This window comes from Prionailurus viverrinus, chromosome C1 (genome assembly GCF_022837055.1).
Source record: "Prionailurus viverrinus isolate Anna chromosome C1, UM_Priviv_1.0, whole genome shotgun sequence".
Taxonomy (NCBI): domain Eukaryota; kingdom Metazoa; phylum Chordata; class Mammalia; order Carnivora; family Felidae; genus Prionailurus; species Prionailurus viverrinus.
This window is the reverse complement of record NC_062568.1, coordinates 200,583,134-200,599,886: the sequence shown is the minus strand read 5'-3', so window position 1 is coordinate 200,599,886 and position 16,753 is coordinate 200,583,134. Positions and strand designations below refer to the sequence as shown.

Here is a 16,753-nt window from a genome sequence, read left to right as displayed (position 1 = left end):
TCCTGCCCTCTCCCCCCAAGCCCTCGGGAAGGACAGGAACCAGGCTGCAGGCAGCAGAGGAAACAGATTCACCAGGTTCGCTCCCGGGCTGGGCAGCCAGGTCTAGCACCCGCTTTGTCCAAGCAGGAAGTGGCCGAGTGGACCACAGCCCCAGCCCTTTCACGTGAAGGCAGCTGGGGGCACTGTGGGAATAGAGGAGATAAACAGCTTGTGAACTGGGACTGGAGAGAGAAAACAGGCTCACTAAAGCCGTTTAAGGCCCAGGGCGAAAGTGTGAAAGACGAGGCCCTCTGCCACCTCAAGCCAGCACTGGCCCTAGCAGAAGTCATCGGGACGCTGGTGACAGCCAGGTGCCAGGCTGCATGACAGGGGGCTATAGGGGCCCTTCCTCAGTCGCCAGGTTCTGTGCCAGCTGCTCCAGGCTGGACATGCCCAGGATGACTGCACCCCCCCCCATGAGCACCTTGCAAGGGGAGACAGCCACATGGCAACCGTTATTGCACCATAGCAACCAGCCCTGCCCCGCCCCTGCCGAGACCTGGCATCGGATGTCTGCCTACATCCTACATTATTCCAGAAACAATTTATGTCTTGAAAGCCTTGCCTCTGCAGACTCCTCTGCAGGCAGACGTGAGTTCAGAGGCACTCCCCTGCGCTGGTCGGCAGCTGGGTAAACCTGGGTTAGTCACTTGACCTCCCCGAGCTTCAGACTTCCTTTACTATGCAGGGTGGCTGTGGGAATTAAAATTTTGTGAAGGATTTACTTCAGGCCTGGCACTTATCCACTCAAGAAAGGGCAGCCCTCAGTAGGCCATGGCTCGAGCCAGAGAAAGGTGTTAGGGACACACAGGACAGCAGAGAGGGGAACCCTGCCAGGCACAGAGTCAGACTCTGCGGAGTGTGCCCCCTGGGACAGAACAAACGCTAATGGCTAAAAGGTGTCCGTTTCAGAGTCCAATCTGTGCTCATGTAGCTGCGGGACCTTAACAGCCTCTGAAATGTTTCCCCACACGTAAAATTGGGATAATCACACTTCTAGGGCCAGTGGAGCGCATAATGTGGCATTAAGGAAACCGGATTAGCATGAAGAAATACTGGAAGAAAAGGAATAATCTCAGAAACCATCAAATAATTGTGTAGCCCTCTCCCTTCCGTTGTCCCCCTCAGCCCACCAAACAAGAAAGGGGAAAAACACGTCCGGGACAGCAGGTTACCTGGAACTGGGGGCGCTGCCGCAGTGTGCAGCCTGCACGGCCTTCTCCATCAGGGCAATGGTCATGAAGTGGTGTTCCTTCCAGAAGCTGGGCAGGTGGGGAGGGTGGCACAGCGGTCAGTGCCAGGAGGTTACTCCAGGGCAGGTATCCCCACGCCGGTCCCTGAGGCGCTGAGAAGCCAACCTCTTAGCATGCATGTGGCCTTCCGGTCCCTCAGTGGGGCATCTTGTAGTCTGGTGGTGGGGGTAGAGAGCACACGGTGGGCAAGAATGCTTGCATTTAACATGCTCACTTCACTAGGTGTGAACAACACAACCCCCCAAATCAGGACCCAGGTCACCAGGGTGCCGCCTGCCACCAGCCCCACAAGTCCCACCTCTGAGCTTGGCTGAAGCCACCTGCCTCCACTTTTCCCTGCTCAGTGAGGAGAGGGGATGCTCCGTGCCAGCCCCTTACAGCAAATGCAGAATGTAAAGGAGATAATGGACCCCGTCATGCTTTGTAAACTAAAGAGCAGACGACGTCAAAACTATCAGGCCTTGATTCCGCAGGGTGAAGCCCAGGCCCTGGCTGCTTCACTGCGTGGGGCAATGGCTCCTAAAGTGACAACCTGGCCTGAAAGGTCAGAAAATGCAGTGAGGAGAGGGGGATGCTGGATGAGGATTGGCATCACAGCAGTGCACACAGAGTGATCTCACGTATCAGACACTTTAAAAGTCCTTGGCCCGGGGTGCCTTGGGGGCTCAGTCGGTTGAGCATCCGGCTTCGGCTCATGTCACGATCTCACAGTTCGTGGGTTCGAGCCCCACATCAGGCTCTGTGCTGACCGCTTGCTCAGAGCCTGGAGCCTGCTTCGGATTCTGTGTCTCCTTCTCTCTCTGCCCCTCCCCTGCTCACGCTTTGTCTCACTCTGTTTCTCAAAAATAAAAATGTAAAAAAAAAAAAAAAAGAAAAAAGAAAAGAAAAGAAAAAAAAAGTCCTTGGCCCTTTGAACAATACTAACATTGGAGCCCCCTGCACAAAACTCAGCTTCTTGTTCTGGTCCCAGCGACGCTGGGGTGGGGGAGGCAAGTAAACTACACACAGAAACTAACCTTGGAGGCTCATCTTCCTAAATGTAGAAAGATTCAGTAGGAGCTTTCCAGCAATCCATGGATGGCATCTAGATCTGGTAAATGGAGGAACAGCGATAAGGTGTGCATTTCGGGGCTCTCGCAGTAAAGAGCTGTCTAAATCCTCACGACTGATGAGTGCAACTTGGAAACGGGTTGCTTTGAGCCATGGGTACATATTGATGGCTTTTTCAAATTTTAGAAAGTGGGAAATGGAAGGGAAGAAGGCTGATCCCAACATTTGTTCAACTGTAACTATCGACATTGGTAATGATTTCATGGCCAAGAGATTACAAAACTTAGATTCCTTTGCCCGAGGTGAAGGGCCCACTAGCAGTGGGGCAGGAGTGCCAGGTTTCCCAAGTCCTCATCCATGGGCCCCCCTCCCGCTGTGCGCAGCGGGTGAGCCCTTCCAGGGAGAGTCTTGGGGACCCGCCAGAAGGCCCAGAGATCACATTCCCAGTCCAGGCCCTAATCCCTCCCAGGAGACATAATATGGTGGCAGCGGGGATCGGGGAAGAGTCGGGAATGCAGGGGCCTCGGTCTGAGCACCAGGAGGAGGTGCCGGTCCACAGGAAATCAGCCCCGGAGACCCCCTATTTCAGACTAGGGGGACCCAGGCCAACTCTTGTGCTGACACGGCCCACCTCCAGCTCACCTTTTCTTGTACGTCTCAGCCCAGTTATCCCCAAAGAAGCAGTCCACAGGTGGTTTCCCACCATCGTCCTACGTGTACTTGCTGGTCATCGGGAAGACTGCCATCAGATCCACTGGCCCCCACCACTCCCACAAGCTGTTCCAGACTGGCGGGGGGATGGCAGGGAACCCAGGAGAGCCGGAGGACCCAGCCCAGCCTCCCAAGTCCTGGGCCGGGCATCTACTATGTCAGGAATAGTCAGACACAGGGGCCGGGAATGCCCTCCCGCCCAGGGGGAGCCTGTCCACACAGCAGCCCATACCAGCCTGAGAGTTGTAGGCGTAGAACCTCAATCCAAAGTGCCTGAGACAGGGAAGGAGCTCCATTTCCACCTGCTGGGTGGTGGCCTTGTACATGTCCTGCAGATAGAAGAGCCAGATGGAGAGGGTACACATGTCAAAGGAAGAGACCTCAAATCTTCCCTTGCAGAACCCCCAGTTTGCACCCTATCACTCCTAGGGCCTTAACACTCAGGGCATATACTTAGTGGAAGGAAAATTCATTTATTCAGCCAACATTTCTGAACACCAACTATGGGCTGGACATTGAATTTCCATCCACACGCCCAAAGGACAAGGCCTCAGCCCTGAGAGATTTAATAGCAAGGTAGAGCATAAACGGGTATAATCGAGACAAGCCTCAAGTACACTAGTAAGTTCTGTGAGCAGTGCCTGGCACCAAGTAGGGGTTCAAACATTTGCTGGATGAATGAGAAGGAGATACGTAGAGTCTGAGATCTCAGGCTCCTCTGGGGCATCGAGATGGGCCATCTAAGCGGGGCCTGAGCGCTTACTTCTACCAGGGAGAAGGGGAGGAGTGGTCCAGGCTGACGCACAGAGACAGGGCGGGAAGGAAGGGCCCGAGGAGCACATGTGGGCCATGAGGGGAGCCAGGGCCAGAGCCAACAGGTGCCCGTGGGTCAAGCTGAGGAGCCTGCCCCTCATCCCCATGGCACCCAGCAGCCCTCTACAGGCTGTCGGCAGGGGAGTGGCTGCTAGGGAGAGGGCACAGGGGGCAGTCAGAGGGGCCAGGGGAACCCGGGATCAGCAGCAGCCCCGCAGATGGGCCCTGCAGCCCTGGCCCTCACCTGGTACACGGTGGGCAGGATCCAGCCGCTGCTCTTGCAGAGGGTACAGATCTCGGCCACCTCCCAGGCAGCATAGTTGGAGAGGCCAAGCTCTACAAACTTGCCCTGCAGAGGAGAGGCCTCAGTCAGAAGCTGCCACGGCCCAGGACTCTAGAAAGGGGAGACAGGGGTGGGGACCCCGGCAGCGGGGTCTGCCCCCAGCTCTGCTCTGGGACTCCCCTGGTGCCTCCACTCTCCTGGGTAACGGCAGGCCAAGGAGAGGACCGGCAGACCACTTCCTGGAGCTCGGAGGCTGGCCTCACCTCCTGGTGTAGCTGGTGGCAGGCACGCAGCGTCTCTTCCACGGGGGTGTCGTGGTCAGGGGCATGCAGGTAGAAGAGGTCCACCCTGGAGCACTGTAGCCGCTTCAGCGATGTCTCCAGCTGGGTCCGGAGACTGTCAGGCTTCAGCGATTTCCCTTCCCAGGGATTGGCCTTGGTGGCGACTTTTGCTTTGGGAGGAGTAAAATTAGAGTTCAAACCAGTCTGCTGAACACTGGAGAGAGTCTAGCGTAATGGCTAAGACACATCTGGGTTTGTATCCCAACTCTGCCATTACTAGCTCTGTGACCTTGGCCAAGTCACTTAACCTCTCTGAGCCTCAATATTCTCAACTGTCAACTGGTAGTGACCATGGTACTATCTTGCATGGTGGTCCCAAGGATTGATCAGAACTTGAATGGACGTGCTCATTGTCATCACTATGATGGATTATTTACCAGGCACTAAGGGCTGGTAGAGCCAACAGTTGGTCCCTGCCCTCAAGGACTCACTGTCTAAGGGGCTACTACACAGTAAGTGAGGCAATGATATGTACAAGGTGCTAGGGGAGCCCAGAGCATGAGGCATGAGGCCCCCTGGGAGTTCAGGGAAAGCTTCCTTTAGAATCTGAATCTTGGTCTCCAAGGAGAAGTCAGCAGCTGCCAGTTGAGGAAGGGCGGGAAGTTCATTCCAGAGGGTGAGGACAAGGGCAAAAGCCCAGAGGAAAAGAACAGAGGAGCCATGCCTGCAGTTCCAGGGATCTGCAGCACCGGGTTCAGGCGGGTGCACGAGGCAAGAGAAGGCCCGCAGACCTGACGCAAAGGGACTTGAGAGCACCCTGTGGAATCTGGACTTTACAGGGCCACGGGGAGCCTCTGAACACCTTCCAGCTGGGGAGCTAAGTGGACGGTCTTGCAGTTTTGAAAGATGAATCTGAACAAAGCATGGATAAAGAGCCTCGGGCAGGTCCAGAACCAGGGAGACCAGCAAGGGGACCATGGCAGGAAATCAGGAAAGAGGGGCAAGAGGCTGGAGCAAGGGCCCCGGGGAAGGAAACGCAGGAACCCATCAGAGAAATAGCCCCGTGCCATCTGCGTTGAGTCAGGTTCATTACATACTTTTCTCTCGAGCCCCCATTAAGAATCCAGGGTGGCTGGACTGATGGGTGGGAGGAGGGCCCTCTCTGCACATTTGGGGCTTGGCCAGTCAGCTCAGCCGACCGGAGGGCAGTCAGCGGGATAGAGGACAGCCCACTTGGAAAAGTTTCATTCCCTCACCTCCTCACCCTCTGCCCCTCCCTGTTCTTCAAGTGAATTAAACTTCGGATCTGAGGTTTGAGGACTTTGGCTCAGCCAGCTCCGACCGGAAAGAAGGAAGAGAAGGAGGGCTTGGAGAAGAAAACACCTTCAGGAATAAGACCAGTGCGGTCAGAGAGGCAACCAGGTGATCTGGAAAGCATGAGCACCGAGACGCAGGCATGTTCTCTTGTTCCAGATCCAGCATGCTGTGAATCACGGGAGAAACCAGGCAAGACTCTACGAGAGGGGAGAAGAGCGTGAGTGACACAGCGCGTGTCCTAATAACACTACCGATAGTAACAGCCAGTATCGCTGAGCCCTCCCTGTACCCGCCCAGCACTGCCCGAAGCTTTTCACATGGCATCAGACTGAGAATGGACGTTCCCCCGCCCACACACAAACCCTCCACTTAGCTACATCTGCCTGCTCCAACACCCTTGGCTTTGCCAAATCGCACTCCCTTGGCACCCCTGCTGCCCACCGTGTGGACGCCTGTTCTCTTCTTACTCCTTGGCGGACTCTATCAGTTCTTCAGTGTCTAATGTTCCCTCTCCTGAGCTTTCTTCAACGGCCCCTGGGGAAATGCTCCCTCTTGTGGGCTTTCCCCAGCCTCCTCTGGAATCCTAGTTCCCTGGACGGGGTTAATGCCAATTTCCCTTCTATGACCTCAGAGGCTAGCACGGAGGGCAGTTAGAAACGCTACCACCTCCCCTCTCCCATCCTGCCCGCTCTGCCCACTGAGTAACCGCAGCTGCTAGGCACTGCCAGGCACTGCCAGTCTCGTGAAATGGGAGGCACTGCCGACTGAACGTGGCACCCCGAGCTCCACAGAGCAAAGTCTAGGGCCCAGAGCAAGGAGGATGCAGATCTCCCACCCGTCCCAAAGTCTGATCCGGGGCTGTGCCAGGGAATGCCAGAACAGTAGGGGCAGGGTTCTGGCAGATCGGCCGGCACAGGGCACCCGCGGGGACGGGAAAGGGGGCAGGCACTGTACAGCGCCAGATTCCAACCCTTTCAGTGCCCTGTAGAAGAGCTAACCAAGGTGTCCCAGACTGGACCTGGGTGGGACATTGCTGTAGGGACGGTCCTGGACGATCTTCTCGGAAGGGAAAAGAGAAAAGGAAGGAGGTCAGGACAAAGAATGTCCGGCTGTCTGGAGCTAGACGTTCACGGAGCTGCCGGGAGGTCGGCGCCCGGGAGGGACGCGCGGCTGGGACACGGCTGGGGCCGGCTGGGCGCCGCAAAGTGCACGGGAGGGACAAGTTACCTCTGCAGTCGCCGCCGCCCAGCCCGAGGCCCAGGCCGCCCAGGATGCTCTCGGACTGGCCGTCGCTGTACATGAAGGCCGTGTCCAGCTCCGTGTGGCCGCGCTCCAGGAAGGCGCGCACGGCCGCGGCGCTGGCTGGGGCGTCCATGCGGCGCCCCATTTCCAAGGTGCCCAGCACTGTGGCGGGTCAGGCCGGGGCCCCCGAAGCGGCCCGCGCGGCGACAGGGGCCGGGACTTGGCGGCGGCGGCGGCAGCTGGCCACTCTGGCGCCCCCGGGCGTGGAGCGCTGCAGTCGGGGTGGCGGCGGGAGTCACGCTCTGAGGTGTCTCGGGCCACGCCCACCGGCGTTGGGGGCGGAGTTCGGAGGCCGAAGGGGGCAGGGCTTTGGGGACCGCGTGCGCTTGGTTGAGGCGGGTCTCGGCCCTGGGTCAGGAGGGTTGAGCTAGTTCTGAGGGTTTCCAGTGAACCCGAAGGCCAACAGCTGGCCCTCCTGGGGCCTCGCTGCCACGTCTCCCCACCTCCCTCGGCCTCCCCTCGCCCTGAACTGTTCCGGGGGCCCAGCGTCGCGCTAAAGTGTCCCGATGTGAGAGGCCTTGGCTGGGGGAATGTGGCCCTCGGGGCTGTCCCGCCGCCGTGCGGTCCCAGAAGTGGGTGTGTGATCCCTCCAGTTCCGACTTGCCAAAGGCTTTAGCCCGAGGCCCTGTGGAGTGACAAGCAGAGACAGTCAGCCTCGGATTAATCTATCCCAGCAAAAATACCTTTCCAACATGAAGGCAAAATAAAGGCTCTGTTCAGACAAGCAGAGGGACAGAGCATTCACAGCAAACTTTCACTGTTAGAAGTATCTGTAGACCGAAGGAATTCGATTTTCGAATTTACCCACACAAAACATGAGGGGTGCTGGAGGTGGTCAACGTGGGTGAATACAAAACACATTTATTTAAACTTTAAAAAAGATCATTGCGCTTTTATAAAATTAAACAGAAGTTTACCATATGACTCCCCGAAAGCCTATGTTCACACAAAAGTCTACATACCTGTGTTTTAAATTTTTTTTAATGTTTATTTAGTTTTGAGAGACAGAGTGTGAGTGGGGGAGGGGCAGAGAGGGAGACACAGAATCGGAAGCAGGCTCCAGGCTCTGACATCAGCCCAGAGCCCGATGCGGGGCTCGAACTCACAGACCGCGAGATCATGACCTGAGCTAAAGTTGGATGCTTAACCGACTGAGCCACCAAGGTGCCCCTAAATTTTTTTTTTTAATGTTTATTTACTTTTGAGAGACAGAGAGAGACTGTGAATGGGGGAAGAGGAGAAAGAGAGGGAGACAAGGATCGGAAGCAGGCTCTGTGCTGTCAGCAGTGAGCCTGATGAGGGGCTCCAACTCACAAACTGTAAGAATATTACCTGAGCTGAAGTCGGAGGCTTAACCTACTGAGCCACCCAGGTGCCTGGGAGCCATCCATTTTATTGTGGGTGAAGACAAAGAAGGGTGACTGCTTTTGTAGAGAATGACATTTTGTCTGTAAGGTGTCTCCCGCTAGCTGACAAATGGGACATTTCTTAGAACAAAGAGCCTGATTGGTGGTTTGGTCTAGAATTTCCAAGTTAAGCCCCTTTCCTTACTTCACGTTTAGCAAGCTCTGAGTGTTGACTTCTGCTGCTTGCCTCCCTTGCCCAGAGCTAAACCCATATTTCCGCACCGGGAATGCTCAAATCCCAGCCATCAGACCTGGGATTTTCTTTTCCAGCCTTGGGTGCCTCCTGCTTGGAGGAGGGAAGCGGGGCCCCTGGCTGCCCATGCCACACTTCCAGCAGCACGAGACCCAGGGCTAAGGCTGAGTGTCTTACAGATGACAAGGAGACAGGAGGCTTTCACTAAGAGTAAAGCCATTCCTGAAATCGAGTTTGCGAAAAATGTTCCGCAGCATCTTAGGAGGTGCCCGGGAGCGTCTTTATTCTTCTTGGCGGAGGCTCTAATGGAAGGTTTTGGCCTTGATGATTCTAAGTACCTCCATTTCATGAGGAGATTCTGAATAAGAGAAAATGCCTTTCAGGGTGTATGGCTTACTTTTCTTCCTTTGTGTACAGCAGAGTGAGGGCCAGCTCAAACCTGCTGTTGAGAGTTCAGGCTGGATTCGGGACAGAAGGCAGGGGAGACCCTCGAGAGGGCAGCCTGCACTGTACCTCTGCCCTCCGGAGACTCCATCTCATGGTTCTGCCCCTCGCGCAGGAAGCCCCTAGGCAGGATGAAAACTGGTCGCAAATAAGTCAAGGAGACAGGTTCATGGGGTTTACTCAAGGCCTGCGCTACAGCCAGGTCAAGTGCCTGCTTTATTCAGACAGGAACTTCCCAAGGGGACCACAGCCCCAGCGTTTCCACATTCTGAGGGCAACTAGGAACCAGATGGGAATCTAGAAAAATAACGCATTGATCCAGACAATCAAAAAGACCACACTTAATCAACTTAAGGCAGACTGGTCAGGGTGAGAGAACAGAAGATGTGACGGAAAGGAGAGAAACCTTTGGCAGCTCGGGCCAGGGTGCGGCCTAGCGGAAGTAGTTAGGACATTCGTGGGCAACCAGGTGCCAGGCTCGCTCAAAGGCCTGCACGACGGCGGGCTCCAGGGGCCCTTCCTCAGTTGCCGCCAAGTTCTGTGCCAGCTGCTCCAGGCTGGACATGCCCAGGATGACTGCGTCCCCGTGGGCACCCTGCAAGGGGAGACGGCCGTGGGTGAACATCTCATGCGCTGTAGTGACTCCAGCCACAAGCCCTCCCTCCCAGCCCCGCCCCTGCCGAGACTCGGGCTCTGAAGTTTATTTACGCCGTGCACAGTTCCGCAAAGAACTTGAGGCACCTTCCACAATTTCAACTATGTGACTCCAAACCCTGTCTTCTTTCCCTCCGCTGTCATACGGCTCATCCTCGGACAGACCTACGTTCAGAGCCCCGTTCTGCCACCCACCAGCTGTGTAAGCTTGGCTTACTTACCTCACCTGTCTGTGACTCAGTCTTCTCTATTTTCAGGGTGGTTATGGGAATGAGAAATTATGTAAAGCGCTTAGCCCCCATTTATTGAGAAACTACCATATATACGGCAGACCCTGTGCAACTGTATGTATAAGGCTGATACAGGAGAAAAGTTTTAGCTGAGAAGACAGGGGACACAAGAGAGAGAGGGGAAACCCGAGGTCCCACCACAGAGTGAGACTAATGAGTTTGATTTTCTGCCCCCTTCCTGGCTGTGTGAACCCATCCCCTCATGGAGAACACCACTTCCTAAGCCCTAAGTACTAACTAAAGACATGTTTGTGAAGCTCTCATCCCAGGTCTGGGGCTCAGACATCCACTAAGAACAATGGAAGAATCGCTCACCATCAGGGATGGGGCCGAAAGAAACTTCGGAGGAAAAAACTACTTAGATGGGGCGCCTGGCTGGCTCAGTGGGGGCAGCATGTGATTCTTGGTCTCGGGGTTGTGAGTTCGAGCCCTATAATGACTGTGGAGATTACTTAAAAATAAAATCTTCTCTCTTTTTTTTTTTCTTTCTTTCTTTTTTTTAATGTAGGGGCCTGAACTCACCACCCCGAGATCAGGAGTCACGTGCTCCTCCGACGGAGCCAGCCAGGAGCCCCCAGAATAAAATCTTAAAAAAAAGAAGCGGCAGAAGCGACTTAGAAGTCACCTAGGGGTAAGTCTGGCTGTCCTCAGAGGGCAGTAGCAGCACGTCCAGGACGGCGGCTTACCTGGAGCCCGGAGTGGTGGTACATCCACCGGAGGGCGGCCGAGGTCATGCTGGGGACGCTGCGGCTGTACACAGCCTGCAGGGCCTTCTCCACCAGGGCAATGGCCTCGAAGTGGTGCTCCTTCCAGAAGCTGGGCAGGTGAAGGGGGTGGCACAAGGGTCAATAACATGGGGGCACAGCGGGGCTACAGCCAAAACGCCAAGCACAGCAGCTGTGCCCACCTAACTCTGCAGTGAGGAGGGACCAGCATCTCTCCGGCAGCAGAACCAGTGTTTCTTCCGCTTTATCAGGCAGCAGAACGACTGGGCGCGGGAGGCAGTCAGAGGGACCTCACCAGAGACCCCACCTTTAACCTCTTTAGGAGTTCTTTTGAACTCGTAAAGCTGCCCTACGCTTACCTTACCTAGTGAAGCAGAGGTGACCAGTACGGGGCGGGGGGGGGGCAGGACTCGGCCCCAGGCCCCGTGAGTGTCAACCCAGGGCTCGCTCCTTCCTTCCTGGCAAGTGGTAAGCACTTCTCAGGGAAAAGCTATGACTTGGAAGGCCCGGTGTAAGGGGCAGGGATCCTCGTTTATTCACAGAGGTCCAGAGAACACCAGAAGCACCAGAGTTCAGGAGATGTAGGTCCAGGCAGCGGGGAAGACCTGGGACCCCGGGAAAGCAGCGTAGAAGCTCTCCATTCCAGATAAGGGGGACCCTGTGCCCCACCCATCCTGACGCAGCCCACCCCCAGCTCACCGATTCCTGTAGGTCTCAGCCCAGGTATTCCCGAAGAAGCGGCCTATGGGTTGTTTCCCGTCCTTGTCCTCGTACTTGTACTTGCCAGTCAGCAGGCCCCCTGCGGGAAGACTGCCATCAGATCTGCTGGCTCGCACTGTTCCCAGAGGCTGTTCTGGACTTGAGGGGTGGGATGGCAGGGAACCCAGGAGAGCCAGAGGACCCAGCCCAGCCTCCCAGGTCCTGGGCCGGGCATCTACTATGTCAGGAATAGGCAGACACAGGGGCCGGGAATGCCCTCCCGCCCACGGGGAGCCTGTCCACACGGCAGGGCAGCCCATACCAGCCAGAGGGTTGTAGGCATAGAACCTCAATCCAAAGTGCCTGAGGCAGGGGAGGAGCTCCGTTTCCACCTGCCGAGTGGTGGCGTTGTACATGCCCTGCAGACAGAAGAGCCAGATGGAGAGGGTGCTTGTGTCCAGGGAAGAGACCCCAGCCTTCTTTTAAAACTGCCAGTTAAAGGGCGCCTGGGTGGCTCAGTCGGTTGAGTGTCCAACTTCGGCTCAGATCATGATCTCATGGTTCGTGAGTTTGAGCCCCACATTGGGTTCTGTGCTGACAGCTCAGAGCCTGGAGCCTGCTTCTGATTCTGCGTCTCTCTCTCTGCCCCTTTTCTGCTGGTTCTCTGTCTCTTTTTGTCTCTCAAAATAAATAAGCATCAAAAAAAATATGTTTAAAACTGTCAGTCAAAACCTGCCCAGGACCTCAGCAGTGATTTCCCAAATCACTAGTGGTGGCAGAGGCTGGGGAGATGGGGCTGGGTCCAAGGCAGGGAAACCCAACTGGCTATATCATTGCACAAATATCTATTGTTGCCAGCCGTGGGCTGGACGCTGCATTTCCGAACACAAGTAAGTCCAGCCAGGTCTCTGCCTCTGCCTCTCACAGATGTTAGAGTCAAGCTCAGAACACAGAAGGAAAAAAAACAACAACACAGAAGTAAGTATCTGTCAATAGATGAATGCAGAAGGGACGATGTGGTACATATACACAACGGGGTATCACTCAGCCACATAAAAAAGGATGAGATCTTGCCATTTGTGACAACATGGAAGGACCTACGGAGAATTATGCTAAGTGAAATAGGTCAAAGAAAGACAAACACCGTATGATTTCACTTACACGTGGAACCTAAAAATCAAATGAACAAACAAAAAAGCAGAAACAGACCCACATATACAGAGAACAAACTGCCAGTTGTCAGAGGGGAGGGGGTGGGGGATGGGCAAAGAGGGATGAAAAGGAGCAGGAGATACAGGGTACCGGTTATGCCACGAAGAAGTCACAGGGACGAGAGGTACAGCAGAGAGAATACAGGCAACAGTACGTACAGCGTTATGTGTTGACAGCTGGTAGCCACGCTTATGATGCACATAACACAGCACAGAGACTAGCGGGATCAGTATGTCGTACGTCTACGACTAATGTCACATGGTGTGTCAACTATACTTCAGTTAAAAAAAATACACACACAGGGGCGCCTGGGGGGCTCAGTCGGTTGAGCATCCGACTTCGGCTCAGGCCATGAACTCACGGTTTATGAGTTCGAGCCCCGCAGCAGCTCACTGCTGTCAGCGTAGAGCCTGTTTTGGATCCTCTGTCCCCCTCTCTCTCTGCCCCTCCCCTGCTCACTCTTTCTTTCTCAAAAATACACAAACATTAAAAAAAAAAAAAAAAAAAAAGAACCTTCTTTACAAGAAAAACCCCCACATACACACAGATAAAAACAGAATAAAGGTGAGTTCTGTGATCCCAGTAGATGCTTACAAACACTCTGAATGCACGGAGATGAAGTCTTGATATTGGAGGCTCCTCTGGGGCATCGAGATGGGCCATCTAAGTGGGGCCTGAGCGCTTACTTCTACCAGGGAGAAGGGGAGGAGTGGTCCAGGCTGACGCACAGAGACAGGGCGGGAAGGAAGGGCCTGAGGAGCACATGCGGGCCATGAGGGGAGCCAGGGCCAGAGCCAACAGGTGCCCGTGGGTCAAGCTGAGGAGCCTGCCCCTCATCCCCATGGCACCCAGCAGCCCTCTACAGGCTGTCGGCAGGGGAGTGGCTGCTAGGGAGAGGGCACAGGGGGCAGTCGGAGGGGCCAGGGGAACCCGGGATCAGCAGCAGCCCCGCGGACGGGCCCTGCAGCCCTGGCCCTCACCTGGTACACGGTGGGCAGGATCCAGCCGCTGCTCTTGCAGAGGGTACAGATCTCGGCCACCTCCCAGGCAGCATAGTTGGAGAGGCCAAGCTCCACAAACTTGCCCTGCAGAGGAGAGGCCTCAGTCAGAAGCCGCCACGGCCCAGGACTCTAGAAAGGGGAGACAGGGGTGGGGACCCCGGCAGCGGGGTCTGCCCCCAGCTCTGCTCTGGGACTCCCCTGGTGCCTCCACTCTCCTGGGTAACGGCAGGCCAAGGAGAGGACCGGCAGACCACTTCCTGGAGCTCGGAGGCTGGCCTCACCTCCTGGTGTAGCTGGTGGCAGGCACGCAGGGTCTCTTCCACGGGGGTGTCGTGGTCAGGGGCATGCAGGTAGAAGAGGTCCACCCTGGAGCACTGTAGCCGCTTCAGCGATGTCTCCAGCTGGGTCCGGAGACTGTCAGGCTTCAGCGATTTCCCTTCCCAGGGATTGGCCTTGGTGGCAACTTTCACTTTGAGGAGAGAATGCAATGGCTAAGAGGCTTATTGTGTGACCCTGTCTAAATTATTTAAGATCTCTGAACCTCAATTTGCTAATCTGTAAGATGGGGATGGAACAATGGAACTGTCTCATAGGGAGATCATGAGCATTAAATATGTAAGTTTTCAGTGTTCACTGCTGCTTTAATCACTATTATTAGTCACCAAACTGCTGGCTGTGCCAGGCCCAGCACTAGAGGCACACTTGCTCCCTGCCCTCAAGGAGCTCACAGTCTAAAAGGTGATGTTATGACACAGTAGAAATAAGCACCTGGTGCTAAAAGAGCCCAGAGTACAGGGTTGTGGCCATTCTGGGAATTCCAAGGAAGGCTTCCTATAGGGATGACCCAGGAGCGGAGTCTCTAAAAATGAGTCACAGCCAACATGGGAGGATAGGAAGCACATTCCAGAGCGTGGGAATGCAGGCAAAGTCACAGGCCAAAAAAAAAAAGAAAAGAAAAGTATGTGGAAGGCCATCCCTGCAATGCTGAGTTCTAAGAGCATCAACTCCAGGCAGGGAGCGGCAGGACATGAGACAAGGGAAGGGTCACAGACCTAATCACAAATGTTTTTCTCAAATACCATCCACCAAAGGCAGCCATGTTCACTGTGTCTGTAGTCGGGAGACAACTAAAAGGGTGGGCCTGGAAACAGGAGACAAGAGGCTGCCTCAAGAACCCTGGAGAGACGGAGCTGCCCGAACAGGCATCACTGGCACACTTCAATCTGAGAGACAGGTCAAAGGCAAAGGCAGCAGGTGATTACAGACCTCTCTCCCCTTCAGACTCAGAGAACAAGGCAGTGTTTTGCCATGCAAGCAGCTCAGAAGGGCCTTAACTGGCTGGATTCTGCACTTTTCACACAGGGCAAAGGCAAATCACCAGGTCACAGGGGAGTCACCAGACTACTTGGGATGTGGGAGGGAATAAGTCCCACCGCTTCTTGTCCACAGTGTCTCCATTTCCCTACATTTCTCAAATCCTCTGTGTTCCTGGTGTGAACTTTGCCTCGTGTTCAACCTGTGGACTTTGGCTCAGTGAATGCCTGTACTCAACGAAGCAAGCAGGGAAGGGCTGGAGGAGAAAAACCAATTCAGAAACAAAACCTTCATCGTTAAGGAGGGGCAGGCAGGTTAACTAGAAAGCGTGGGTCTGATTTCAGGTTCCCATTCTGTTCTTCCAGGTCCACCAAGCTATGAATCCAAGGAGGGCCTAGAGGGGGCTCCTGAAAAGAGTAAGGTAGTAAAAATAACAGCAAACGTTTACTGGGCCTCACCACATGCCAGGTACCCTCCTAGGCACATCCAATGGCATCAGGCTAATGAAGGACAGTCCCTCCCATGCACAAACATCCTCCACTCAAGCCACACCTGTCTATTGGCCGTCCTTCCACATTCCAGACACTGCATTTCCAAGCCTGGTCTGCACAGTTGTACCTTCAGCCTTTGATATCCCTTTCTCTTATTATCGTCTCAGTAAATTACTATTGGTCCTCTAAGGCTCAGCTCCAGTGTTCTCTGAACCCTCCATAGGCCTCTCCCTGACCCCATAATCCCCCAAAGTGCTTCCTCCTCTGGGCTTCAACTTTCCCTATTAGACTCTAAGCTCCCTGTGGGTGGGTCAGAGCCACCTTCCCTCCTATAGCCCCATAACGAATCTCCCCACTCCACCCCTGCTCCCCCAGCTTGCTCTGTGGTCTAGCTGCAGCTCTCTCTGGGAGCCAGGGTACTGTCAACTAAAGAGAGCAAAGTCTAGGGACTGATGAAAGACCAGGATGAGAAGAGGGTGCTTAGAGAGCCATGGGCCGTGAGGGCAATGGGGAGAGGGAGGAGGTGGAGCTACTGGGGCCCCGCTTTGGGGCACTCGACAGGGTTAGAGGGGGTACCGCAGAGCTCTCTCTGGAGACCAGTGCCCGCAGAAGAGGTGCCCCAAGAAAGCAAGGCTGGGAGGAAGCGAAGAACTAGACCAGGCTCAGGGTAAGATTCGGGGTTTCTGAGCTGCAACCCCCAGAGGAAAGAGAAGGGGAGGGGAAGGAGATCAGGACAATGCACTGTCCGGCTGTCCGGGGCGAGACGTTCACGGAGCTGCCGGGAGGTCGGCGCCCAGGAGGGTACGCGTGGCTGGGGCCGGCTGGGCGCCGCACGGTGCAGGGGAGGTACAAGTTACCTCTGCAGTCGCCGCCGCCCAGCCCGAGGCCCAGGCCGCCCAGAATGCTCTCGGACTGGCCGTCGCTGTACATGAAGGCCGTGTCCAGCTCCGTGTGGCCGCGCTCCAGGAAGGCGCGCACGGCCGCGGCGCTGGCTGGGGCGTCCATGCGGCGCCCCATCTCCATGGTGCCCAGCACTGTAGCGGGCCGGACCGGGGGCCCCGAGGCGGCTCGCGGTGGAGACAGCGGCCGGGACATGGCGGTGGCGGCGGCGGCGCGAGCCTCGGGCACCCGGGGACCTCGGGTGCAGCGGACGGCTCCTCGGGCCACAGCGCGACGCAAGGCGCTCAGCATGAGGTCGGCGCCTGCGCGCTGAGGCGCTTCGAACCCCGCCCACCCGCCGCCGGAGAGGAGCCTGGAGGCGGTGAGGGAACGGAG

At 55.7% G+C, this 16,753-nt stretch overlaps 2 protein-coding genes across 3 annotated transcripts; both read right to left on the bottom strand.

The window, feature by feature from the left end:
* Positions 1-3,107: 3,107 nt before the first annotated feature.
* On the bottom strand, positions 3,108-8,094 carry LOC125174007 (aflatoxin B1 aldehyde reductase member 2-like). Of its 2 annotated transcripts, none has more exons than XM_047873708.1 (4): positions 6,975-8,094; positions 4,413-4,600; positions 4,111-4,215; positions 3,108-3,382 (listed from the first exon to the last, which is right to left on the bottom strand). In XM_047873708.1, exons 1-4 carry the CDS (start codon positions 7,132-7,134, stop codon positions 3,212-3,214), a joined length of 624 nt encoding a protein of 207 aa, XP_047729664.1. In that variant the 5' UTR covers positions 7,135-8,094; the 3' UTR covers positions 3,108-3,211. The 2 variants fall into 2 exon arrangements, with proteins under 2 accessions (XP_047729664.1, XP_047729665.1); XM_047873709.1 differs by lacking the exon at positions 6,975-8,094 and adding an exon at positions 5,814-6,096.
* A 1,168-nt stretch (positions 8,095-9,262) lies between these two features.
* Positions 9,263-16,715, bottom strand: LOC125174004 (aflatoxin B1 aldehyde reductase member 2). The gene is made up of 7 exons (XM_047873705.1): positions 16,336-16,715; positions 13,955-14,142; positions 13,653-13,757; positions 11,783-11,879; positions 11,461-11,560; positions 10,723-10,852; positions 9,263-9,687 (listed from the first exon to the last, which is right to left on the bottom strand). The coding sequence occupies exons 1-7, from the start codon at positions 16,667-16,669 to the stop codon at positions 9,526-9,528; spliced, it is 1,116 nt and encodes a 371-aa protein (XP_047729661.1). The 5' UTR covers positions 16,670-16,715; the 3' UTR covers positions 9,263-9,525.
* Between the last annotated feature and the right edge of the window lie 38 nt (positions 16,716-16,753).

Excerpts from the sequence above, each read along its gene's own strand:
- LOC125174007 (XM_047873708.1), bottom strand. The coding sequence starts at position 7,134 with ATGGGGCGCCGCATGGACGCCCCAGCCAGCGCCGCGGCCGTGCGCGCC. Across the intron at positions 4,601-6,974 it reads GGGCGGCGGCGACTGCAGAG|CAAAAGTCGCCACCAAGGCC; the intron begins GTAACTTGTCCC and ends CTCCTCCCAAAG. Across the intron at positions 3,383-4,110 it reads TCCTGCCCACCGTGTACCAG|GACATGTACAAGGCCACCAC; the intron begins GTGAGGGCCAGG and ends TTCTATCTGCAG.
- LOC125174004 (XM_047873705.1), bottom strand. The coding sequence starts at position 16,669 with ATGCTGAGCGCCTTGCGTCGCGCTGTGGCCCGAGGAGCCGTCCGCTGC. Across the intron at positions 14,143-16,335 it reads GGGCGGCGGCGACTGCAGAG|TGAAAGTTGCCACCAAGGCC; the intron begins GTAACTTGTACC and ends CTCTCCTCAAAG. Across the intron at positions 13,758-13,954 it reads GCCACCAGCTACACCAGGAG|GGCAAGTTTGTGGAGCTTGG; the intron begins GTGAGGCCAGCC and ends TCTCCTCTGCAG.